This window comes from Micromys minutus (assembly GCF_963924665.1).
Source record: "Micromys minutus genome assembly, chromosome: 13".
Taxonomy (NCBI): Eukaryota; Metazoa; Chordata; class Mammalia; order Rodentia; family Muridae; genus Micromys; species Micromys minutus.
In genome coordinates this window covers 49,288,418-49,300,613 of record NC_137982.1, presented here as the reverse complement: position 1 = coordinate 49,300,613, position 12,196 = coordinate 49,288,418, and the positions used below count along the sequence as shown (strand labels likewise).

The 12,196-nt window shown below is 45.1% G+C and overlaps 1 protein-coding gene across 3 annotated transcripts in view; it reads left to right on the top strand.

The window, feature by feature from the left end:
• The window catches only part of ZNF385B (zinc finger protein 385B), a 102,261-nt gene that overhangs the window by 34,622 nt on the left and 55,443 nt on the right, over window positions 1-12,196 (top strand). For all 3 annotated transcript variants that reach the window (XM_080928057.1, XM_080928055.1, XM_080928056.1), the window contains one exon: window positions 4,294-4,404. In XM_080928057.1, the coding sequence (XP_080784183.1) occupies window positions 4,294-4,404 (111 nt within the window). The remainder of the gene's footprint in view (window positions 1-4,293; window positions 4,405-12,196) is intronic.

Sequence of the window (12,196 nt, the reverse complement as noted above, 5' to 3'; positions counted from 1 at the left end):
GAAAGCATTCATTTTTAACAATTAAATGCCCACAAACTGCCAATTAAATCTTTTAAAACATTGCTTTGGTGTGTAATTGTGATTCTTCCAATAATTTACCTTAATATTGTATGTATGAAGTCATTATTATATAATGTCTACTTATTTATTATTTGGTAAATTCAATTACTTGACATTGTAGGGTTTATGAGAATGTCTTTATTAATCTAGGATGCATTGTTTATTCTCCATATTATTGTATGCATAACAGAAGAATTGCCACTGTTGGGTGACTTTCTGGGGAGACGGAAAGAAGCATCCCCTCAGCCCAGTTGCTGAGGAATAGATTCAGTCCCTGTTTATTGTTCCAGTTTTATTAATAAATGCTTTGGAGTCGTTTACAGGAGTGTGCATGACGCAAAGGTAGCTAAGCTACTAGGAAGTCTTGTAGGCTTTAAGTACACAGATCTGTGCCCTGAGGGGTCCTTCCCACTGCATGGACAACGCCTATAAACTCCACTACTCAAGAGCACCCTGGGCAACTTGCAGACAATTTTCCAACTATAGTTCATTGCTTACCTCAGAGAGGAAAGCTGGGAAGGCTCCTGGTCCCCATAAGCCCCATGACCCGTGTAGGCTCTCTGTCCCTTCAGAGAGGATCGTAACAGCTTTGATCCCGTGATGATCACATCCAACCCAGAGAGAAACAGGTTCCCCACAAATACTGATATGTTCAGCAGGATCACGTTGACTTTAGAGAAAGAGCATCTCATTAGTAAGACAAAGAAAAACGTGTATCTGAGGGTAACCGTCTCATCTAACCTTTAGAACATTGTGGAAGACGTAAGGCAGAACTTTGGGAATATTACCACGTTCTCTGTTTTCTCTGAAAACCTTTTCATGGCGCTGCAGATTTAAATCTCGCCCGCGTGGCTTAGGCATTCCGGGTCAGATGTGAGGACCCAGAACACCAGCATTTCTTTGAAGGGCTCAGACAAACTGGGCATCTAGGGTATCTGTACACCTTTACATCCTTTTAAATTCATGACCAACAAATCATATTTGAATTTAAAAAGCTGTACTTAGAGCTGTTTTTAGACTTTCTGTTGCTGAGGCAAATACCCCGGATCCAGTTATTTTTTTCCTCTTTGTACCCACACGAGAAAACCCAACTTCAAGAGTGACTTTTCTATTCTAGATCAGTTTTTGAGATCTTTCTTTCCCTCAGCGGTCCTTGGCTCTGTTTATTCTGTCCTGGGATGAGGCAAAACATTGTGGTGTTAGGATGTTGTGGCAGAGGCTAACGTGTCGTGGCAGATAGAAAGCGGGGTATGAGGGGGGACCGGAGCCAGGTAGAGCCTTCAGCAGCATGGGTCCAGTGGTCTGCCTCCTCCAGCTATGTCCTCCAGCAGGCTGCACTGTCTGTCTCCTTGACCAGTGAGAGATCAAACATGGAGCCCGCGCCAGGCATTTTTCCACTCAAGCCACATGGGGCGGGGAGGAAAGATCCGTTGGGATTTCAGCCCCTTACAGGGAGACTGTGGCAACCCGAGCAGCCGTATCCTGGTGGGCAGGGATGAAAACACAAGCTTTTCTGGAGGGTTTCCTTCTTGCCCTCCAACTCCACCCTGGTGCCCAGCCTATTGAGTCTGGTCCTCTCTGGAAATGGCCCTCGCGCACCCGCCCAGTGTCGCTCTTCATCCCCTGGGCGTTTCTCAATCCCGACTGGCACTCGGGGTTCACCAGCAAAATAGACGGCTGTGAGAAAGATAAGAAGGATTTAGACTAGATGTGAACACGGGTGCTTTGTGAAAACTCTTGTAAGGAGACGAACCATGTTCCGTGGTAGCCAGAGAGTCTGAGACTGACCTGGCTAGCTGCAAGTCGGTCAAACGAAGGCAGCAAAGCAGGACGCCCTTAAAAGCGCTGCCCCAGCTGAGCTGATTCCTCAGAAAATCTAGGCTCTTACCCACTACAGAAGCCACGTCTGATGCCTGTGTCTTGCACGGACCTTTGGGTCACGAGAGGCCGGGAACTTGTCTGCCTCTGTGTTTGGCGTGTTCAGCCGTGACCTTCCCTCGGGGTGGAGAAGAGCAAGAGCCATGTTCTCAGGCTGGGATGGTACCAGTGTCGGATCTGAACAGGACACAGTTATACTAGGGAGTCTCTGAAAAAGAATTCAAGGGGAATGTTTCTTAATGATCTTGGTTTAATAAAAGTTTTAAAGGAGACTATTTTAAGTTCATCCCTGTGCCTGTGTGGCATGCTGTAGGTAAAATGAGGACACGTGCATTTATTTTAAGCAGTGGAAGTTTTTATTTTTAGGATTAATTTTTCAACATATTTTTTAAAATGAATGACTGGAGAAAATGTACATTTTAGATGTGGCTTACAAGATGTCATTATTTATGTCTTTTTAAAAGCGACCTGCAGACGAAGCAATAGTGTGGGCCCATCAAAAGCGAGCAAAGTGGTCTGCGTACATTAGTGTTTGGTCACTACTCGCACAATTCCTCCTTTGTATTTCACACCTCATCCAACAGGAGGTCTAAGAAGAACACTATCTCACTAAGAGGCTCTTTTGTTAACTTTAAAATGGGGGGGTGCTGATGCTGCCGGTTAAGTTAGCCTATTTTAAGCCTAATAAAATCGATATGCTACTATATCCATAGGAGCCATCCGAAAGTATTTATTTAGATATGCACCTCTGCAAATAAAATAAAGACTGGGTGTTTTCTGCCCCGATCTTGTGGGATTTGCTTCGCTCCCTGGTAGCTTGTTCTTCTTCAGCTTAGCTCTGTTGTGTCTCATTTTCATGCATCTGTCAAAGCAGGACGATGGCAATACCTGACTGGCACTCGTGAAGCCCTAGGTTAGGATGGGAGACTGTTTCTAGCACTCCAGAAAATGTACATTCAAACCACCACCCCTGTTTGTAGAGTGGTAATTGGTTTACTATCACAGCTCCCAACTCTTAAACTTGTAACAAAAAGCAGGCTAATTACAATGCCTTTGAATGTTTACTTCTGGAGAATTTCAGATACGCTGTATTTACCCATTTTCTACCCCTCCCCCCACCGACTCCTCCTGTGCTCCCATCCCATTGTCAGATTCATTACCCCCTCTTCTATAGTTACCATTGTTTTACATAGATACCATATATTTGTCTGCTATTAATTGCTATTAATTTTACACATCCCTTATAACAACAGCAACTCTGCCCTCGTTTTTTTTTTTTTTTTTTCTGCATATAAGTTGTCCTAAGTGCTAACGTTGTACTTTGTTGATTTATAATCATGATCAGTGATGGTGTTTATTTCTTGTCTCGCAAATGTCATCAAATGATCCAGTGTTAAACTCTGAGCTGGGGAGATTTCCTGAGTGGCGGTGTCAGTTGACCGGTCCCAGTTCACATCACACGTAGATGCGTAGCTCTTGGCTTCTCGCCAGCGTTGTTCCCTGAAACTCCAGCTGTCTGATGTTGATGCTGGGGACTAGCTTCCGGGGCATCCAGGAGAACCACCACTTTTTTATCTGCTCCACAAATAGAATCCCTACTTTTCCTAAGTGTGACGGCTCTACACCATGCGTTTTGATGTGGCGGAATACTTTTATTACTGTGTATTTTTCCAAATATATATATTTTATATGGAAGCCAAAAGGAGTCACGGGCTATAAATCAAAACCTTGCTTGTGATCAATATTTAAACAAGGGTTGCGTATTAGCCAATCTCTTAGATGCATCGGAGTGTTCATTTATAATATACTTTCCAGAACAATGAATTTCAATATAGAACATGAAAGCTAATAAATTATTTTAAAATAAAGAGTATACACTTTCTGATCTGTAATAAGAGCCTGACATTTACAGCCTTGCCATAAATCAAACCTTAAGAAGTTAAATATATCTGTGGTCACTGTCACTGAGGTCACCCGAGACTGTGCTGAGCATTATCACCTCCTCCACAGACAACTTCAGCAGCTTAATTTTAACCTAACACGCGGGTCTTTGGTTTTCTTGAAGTAGACACTAAGATACCTCATGCCCTCTTCCTGGACTGCCAGACATGTGGTGGTTCCCTTGTGGTCCTCTTGGTGTTAGCACTCCCCGCAGGTTTGTTTTGCTTTTGTGTTTATTCTTAATTCCCAGAGACAAGGGCGTTGGTTGCTGATGAGCGAACGCCTTTGGTCGCCTCAGCTGGGAACTGAGTTAAAACCTTTAGGACTTGTTCCTGCTCTTCTCACTTTGCCCACGGTGCTGTCTCTTCTTTGAAGGTGATTCTGACTCTTTGTCTTTAATCATTTGCTCTTCAGATGGACCCCGTGCAGAAAGCTGTCATTAACCACACGTTTGGAGTCTCCATTCCCCCAAAGAAGAAACAAGTTATTTCTTGTAACGTCTGTCAGCTTCGCTTTAACTCGGATGTAAGTATGGCCTTTGTATTGCTCTCTGAGGTGTGTGGAGCTGATGCTGATTGGTCTGAATACAGATCAGCCTCTTCACGGCTGCCTGCTCGGTAGCAGCTGAGCACCGGTCCCTCCTGGCCTCTGGCTGCAGCGCATCCAGTTTCCAAGCAACTTGGACCCAGTGATTCAAATTCAAGCATTAGGCTAGGTGGTTGTTGATAAATATTAAGACGCTCTCATCACAATAGGCCTCACCTGTCCTGTTCTACACTTGGTCCCACCCATTATCTCCTTAGCAAAAAGACTTGAAAGTTAAAAAGTGTGGGAAAGAACTGAGTGAATGCTAAGGGAGACCGTTGTTACCTTTGACAAGAACTATGTTTCATGCATGTGTTCGGACTTACTAAAAACGTAGTATACAAGTTGTGTTTCCATTTCATAGAAACATAGGGAAAACTACTGTAACCGGCCAACATACACATTCTGCTGAAACGATTCCAAGTGAATGGTAAAAATCTAAGTAGATTTTTAAGTGTGTGTGTGTGCACACTCACACAAAATAAATAACAGTAGAAATCTGGTATTATTCAGCTACCAGATAGAGCCAGTTAACACCGTAAGTGAATCTGAGGACAGCATCTTGGCTGTGGAATTTCCCAAGCTTCTGGACTCGAAAAGCCATTTTGCAAAAGGCAGATTTAATGTTCTTTTAGAAATACAAAAATAAGAGACATCCTTCTTCTTCTATACCATGGTGTGACATTTTCGTAATTCTACAGTAAGGACAGCAGAATTACACTCCCTGGAAAAGAAGAGAAGCAGGTCATGGTGCGAACCATTATATTCAGTGTGATTTCAACCGAAGTCCAGCGAATGTTCAGTACCTCATAAAATTCCACACTGAAGAATCTACATGAGCCTAAGTGAACAGGGAAGAAGGATTCGAATTCATTTGACATCTCAAAATCCTTGAGATGAGACTTCTCCCCAAACTGCTAAAACAGTAGCAGAGTGAATGTGCCAAAACCCTTCAAACCTTCTCTTTTGTTAAAAGTCAGCCACTTCTTAGTGTACACTTAGGAAAGAAGGAAAAAAATCCTTAGATGCATAAAATTCGAAGATTTTTCTACTTCATGATTTCATTACTTACAATAAAATCTACAGTGATCAATTGGAAAAAATTACTCCATCTTGGAGCAGTGAAAAATACTTGTTGCTTTTGTAGAGGACCTGGGTTCCATTCCCAGCACCATAACTCCAATTTCAGGGGAACTGGCTCCCTCTACTGGCCATCATACGTACTGCACACTAGTGCATTTGCACCCATGCAGACAACACACTCATACACATCAAGTTAAATCCTAAAAGAGCTCACTCATCTGGGGTCGAGAGATGACTCAGTGGTTAAGAGCACGGACTGCTCTTTCAGGGGTCCTCAGTTCATTTCCCAGCAACTACAAGGTAGCTCACAGCCATCTGTAGTGGGATCTAATGCCCTCTTCTGGTGTGCCTGAAGACAACTACAGTGTACTCATATACATAAAGTAAATAAATCTTTAAAAAAATAAAACCTCACCCATCCCAACTTCTCAAGCCCTATGTGTCATTCCTAATTGTTATCAACACCTTAGTACTTTTTATATAACTTGGCAGTGTTTGTTTATGGACCCGTATCTAAATGTAAGAACCTTCCTGTTTTTCTTACATACAGAGTAGCACATTTTTCTCTACCGCTGCTTGTTTAGTTTTAATGGCGTTCATGAACGTGTATGTGCGTGTTAAATGTACATGTGTGTGCAGGCAGGCATGTACGAGTGTAAGAGTGACAAGGTCAGAGAGTGATAGCAGTCTTCAGGAGTTTTCTTCAGTCTCTCTCTCTCTCCCATCTTTTTCTTGTGACAGAGACTCTCACTAAACCTAGAGCTCATCTTTTTGGCTAGATTACCTAGCCAGTGAGCTCCAGAGATCCGATTGGTGCAGCGCCACCACACTGGCATTTCCGTGTGCATTCTCCATGTATGTTCAGGTTCCGTGTTTGCGAGGCGGACACTGTACCATGGGGCCGTCTCTCCACTTCCCATTGCCATCTTTCTCTCAGAAGCCACCCTGTCAGTGTAGAGTATTCCTTAACCCCTTACCCCTTTGCTTCTATCCTCTTAAGATGTTCACTTACATCACAAAGATGGAATTTAAGCGGGGACCATCTGTCTCTAAAATGGAGAGGTCACCCATCCCTTTCTCGTGCGCCCTGCGTACACGGCTCCTTAAAAAGGGAAGGAGACAGAGGAAGTGGTTGTTGATGGTCCATCGCAGGAAGAATGTGTTTCCTTGTTGATGGCTCTGCAGGTAAAGGAAGGCTGTAAAAGCCAAGGAGTGCGCACAGGTTCCAGAAAACTCCATAAGCGAAGTCGGTTTTACCAATACCACCATTTTAGCCCAGAGAGACGCACGTCTCACTTCTGATGGCCAACTACAAGATAATGCATTTGTGTCGCTTTTAGCTTGTGATCGTCTCCTGTGAAAGCTACAGAAAGCTACACTGTCAGTCTCTGTGAGCACATCCTGTGCTCTGTTCACTTAGTGCCCGTCGGCATTCTGTGTGAGTGTCCCAGGCTCCGCCCAGTGCCTCCCAGGTGAATGTGTGACACTCCTCCGTGTATTTTCATGGTCAGTACTCAGCAGAACTAGGATCTGGGTATCTTTCCTCTAAATCTGCAGGTGTGCCTACAATACTATTTCCTGTCAATTGGCTTTTGTCCAAGGGTTCATTGAACGCCTCCTGGATGGTGATGAGACTTTCCAAAGAAGCAGCTTCTACCAGCAGATGATATAACTGAGTCTGTCTGCAGTCTGCCCGTTCACAGACAACTAGAACGAGGTGCAGGTCTCCCACTCACTCAGAGTCCTGGAGGGCCAGGCACAGTGACACACACCTTTATCCCGCACACAGAATACAGAGATAGAGGTGGACAAATCTCTCAGAATTTAAGGACAAGCAGGCTGCATAGACATTGTCTCATAAATAAATACAATCAATTTTTTTAAAGAAAGAGTTCTTGAGCACAGATTTAAGTTCTGATTCTGAACTTGGAAAATGATGCTCACATTGTTGGTCTTAGTTTTCTCTGCTATGATAGGAACTAAAGTGGACCATTCCAGCTCCGTAATTAACAACAATGCCCACGGTATTGTCATTATCAGAACATGACATAAACACTTACAGATAGGACAGCTAAGACCTCAGAATTCTACTTTCTGATATGTCATGGTAGCCAGAAATGGTGGCACACACTTGCAGCCCAGAACTTAGGAGGAGGAGGAGGAGGAAGACTCAAAGGAAGAGGAGGAGGAAGAGGAAGAGGAGGAATAAGACAAGGAGGAAGAGGAGAAGGAAGAGGAGGAGGAGGAGGAAGAAGACAAGGAGGAAAAGGAGGAGGAAGAGGAGGAGGAGGAAAAAGACTAGGAGGTAGAGAAGGAGGAGGAGGAAGACAAGGAAGAGGAGGAGGAATAAAACAAGGAGGAAGAGGAGGAGGAAGAAGACAAGAAAGAGGAGGAGGAATAAGACAAGGAGAAAGAGGAAAAGGAAGAGGAAGAGCAGGAAGAGGAGGAGGAAGACAAGAAGGAAGAGAAGGAGGAGGAAGAGGAGGAGGAAGACAGGAGGAAGAAAAGGGGGAGGAAGAGGAGGAGGAAGAGAAGAAGGAAGAGGAGGAGGAAGACAGGAGGAAGAGGAGAAGGAAAGCCAGTAGTTGAAGACTAGCCTTGTCTACAGAGCAAGTGCGAGGCCAGACAACATGAGATCCTGTTTGAAAAGCCAGAATACAAAACAACAAACGAACAAGAACTCATCTGCTCCATGAGTCATTTGGGGAGGCGTGTGTCTCTACACGGCATAGTCTCCCATGCCTGCAATTGCTGCTCACCGTCAGCCATTTCTTCTGTGTGTGTTCCCATGTGCGGGAGTCTGCACACGCATTACCGGAGGACCACCAGATTCCTGTCGCCACTTGCCAGCTCCAAGGAGAACAAAGACAGTAATGAGATTTCTGAGTCATGCTCAGATTGCAGGCAATGTAACCGCAAAGATCTGGATGGCAAACTTGGAGCTGTGACATCTCTGCACTCCCAGGGTTTAGTGATGGCCCCATAATCTGCATAACTGAGCTCTCTAACTGAGCATTTTTTATTGGGGGAGAAGGTTTATTATTTTATAATTACCCTATTTACATTTTAACGCAAGAGTTAAGAAGATGCTCATCCTTATTTCCTTTAATAACATTCCTAAATCAGCCCGCGACGGAATTGGCGTCGGTCTTCAGCATAGAAAATACGTTTATTGAAAGATCTGAAAGGCAGATTTGCACAGTAAACAGACTGCACTCCACGGTCCTCCGTAACCTACATAAGACAGGCCAAGGGCAGTAAAGCTCAGAGCGACCTAGTTTAAGGGTTCCGCAGCCCACTTTGTCCGGCTTTTACCATCTCAATGGGGTCCCTCAGAGGGCTTTGGCTTATGCAGCCTTGTGCAAATGAGCAAGCATTGATCACAAACCTTCCCCAAGTGAACCTTTACAAATTGGCACCATTAACTTTGCAAGAGGCAGGCACTGCCATCCAGGAAGAGTACACTTTGCAAAGGAGTCCCCAGACCTTTGCACAGATCTGTGCAGACACCACTTCCTTCTTCCTTCCTCCTCACCTTCCTCCTCTCTTCCTCGTCTTAATCCTAGCCCGGTTCATCCCTGGAAAATGACCCGGCCTACGCTCTGAGAACAAAACCTTGAGACGGACATTCTTTTCCCTCTTTGGCTAGGTCGGAAGTTGGGAGATCACAAATCATCTTTGATTTGCATATTAATTTCAGTTCACTGGAGATGAGCAGTACGAGGATCAAGAATACAAATGGAGCTTCACGTAACATTAGAGCAGGGCAACGTGGTTGGACATCACCACCATCACCACCATCATCACCACCATCACCACCACCATCATCACCACCATCATCACCACCATCATCACCACCACCATCACCACAATCATCACCACCATTATCATCACCATCACCACCACCATCATCACCACCATCATCACCATCATCATCACCATCATACCACCATCATCATCACCACCACCATCATCATCATCATCACCACCATCATCACCATCATCATCACCACCATCATTACCACCATCATCACCACCATCATCACCATCATCATCACCATCATACCACCATCATCATCACCACCACCATCATCATCATCATCACCACCATCATTATCATCATCATCACCACCATCATCACCACCGTCATCATCACCACCACCATCACCACCATCACCACCATCATCACCACCACCATCACCACCATCATCACCATCATCATCACCACCATCATACCACCATCATCATCACCACCACCATCACCATCATCATCACCACCATCATCACCACCATCATCACTACCATCATCACCACCATCATCACCACCACCACCACCACCACCACCATCACCACCATCATCACCACCACCACCATCACCACCATCATCACCACCACCATCACCACTATCATCATCACCACCATCACCACCATCATCACCACCACCACCATCACCACCATCATCACCACCACCATCACCACCATCATCACCACCATCATCACCACCATCATACCACCACCATCATCACCATCATCATCACCACCATCATACCACCATCATCATCACCACCACCATCATCATCATCATCACCACCATCATCATCACCATCATCATCACCACCATCATCATCACCATCATCATCACCATCACATAACCCTGTTCACTATGAGGATCTTAACCAGATCCTCATGCTGCGTTGGAAACCAGGAAAAAGAGCACAGCGATCTAATCGAATTCTGCAAACTTGGGTTCAGGGATCGACCCTAACGTTTTTGGAATTGATCACCAAGGCCACAAATTATGATGGACCCCTGATGCTAACGCCACAGGCTTTCATTACTACCATGGTGCTGCTGCCCCTTCTGCTTGGCAAAAATCTTCAGTACACGCTTTGCCTGACAGCGTCTTCAAGGTTGAGCCCACCATAGTCACAGTCTCGTGTTATTTACTTTACGGCGTTTGTGGGTCGGTGGGTTTGCTTGACGCTGTTCTGTCTGGGTTATGGTGCCAGCTTTGGTTTGTCCAAATATCCCTTGATTTTAGCCCTCTGTCTTTCTTGCTACACTTTGTGTCTTCCTACCTGAGGATGTAAAGAGGCGGCCTCGTATCATTTCATTGACTGACCTCAGAGTATTATAGGTAGACCGGAAACTAAAGGTTTGCTTCAAAGATAAGACGGGAGGGAGGCCAGCCATTTGTGTGGGCATTTTTGAGGGTGACCTCACTCTTTTATTCTTGACTGCAAACCTCTGACATTTGAAAATCACAGTCATTCAGAGATCCGTGGCAGTTGCATGGACCGCAGTTAGCAGGTGATTGGCATTTGTACGAGCCTGGCACACTCATTCCGCCCAGGTTGTACCCCCAGGTCTCTCTTCCTGTTCTCAAGTCCCTGCCCCTTTAAGTCAAATTCTCACCTCCAGATTTCTTTTGCATAAAAAAAAAATCTCACAATGTCAACGTTCCTGTCTCCTGTAAAGGAACTCCATCCACTGGAGGGTTAAGAAGCTCTCCTGCTGTGTCTGCTGGGGGCACAGGCTCTGTGCACACACACACACACACACACACACACACACACACACACACACCCCAGAACCCTCCACAGTCATGAGGTTGGCCACAAAGCCACAGCTCTGGACCCCACATAAATTTCCTTACCACACGCTGTTGGCTCCTCCATCTCTTGGCCACTAGACCTGACTGTCCTTGTCCACCAGCTGTCATTGTGACACCAAGTCCCCGCAGCAGCTGTCCCTTCCTAGGAAATCAGATCACCCCAGAGCCTGGAACCTTGTTAGGCAGAACCTTAGAAAATGTCCCCTTTAGTAAAACCAGTGCACACAGTTGGCATGCATGGGCGTTGTGAAGCTATGGAACTGTTCAGTATTGACATCCTTGAGCTATCTTTAGTCTCTGAACTATGGCTCCCCTGTTCTCCTTGTTCTCCTCCAAATCATTACATTTCTTCTTCTTTCTCCACGGTCTTGTCCCCCCCCCCCCCCCCGCTGACACAGGGGAGTAACAGATTCACTGCTTTCCCTGTCTGTCTTCAGCATGGGTTTTAAACTAAGTCTTTTCTTTCCTTAAGCAGATTCTTTGCTTTCAATTTGGAAAATTTATATTTTGATGTTTGACTCTCCCCAACTTCTGTGCACCTGCCAAGGCTATAAGCTAACTGTCACCTGTCTCGTGTATATGTACCTAACTCCTGCCAGCCACCAACACACATCTACTCTGTTGCTTTTGACAGCCCTTGGGATAGACAGCTACTCCTTTATTCCTGTGTGTAATTACCTATGGATTCTATACAGTAGGCCTTCTATACTGGGGGTCCACAGCTCAGTTTGGACAGCCTCCCCCACAGTCTTGCACACATCTGTATACTGAAAACACATGCAGTTCCCCTTGACTTCATTCCCTAAACAATACAACATAAGAGTTATTGCATAGAATTTATAATTTAATGGTGGCGTCAATCTTCTGGAGGTGACTTTAAAAGAACATAAGAGGATATATTCCCATCCCATGTCATTTTCCATAAGGAACTGCAGCAGCCACAGGTTCTGGTACTCAAGGAAGTTTCTGGGACTGTCCCCATGAGCTCAAGGAATGACTACACATACATCCATGGATAGGCTGTGCACACTCGAG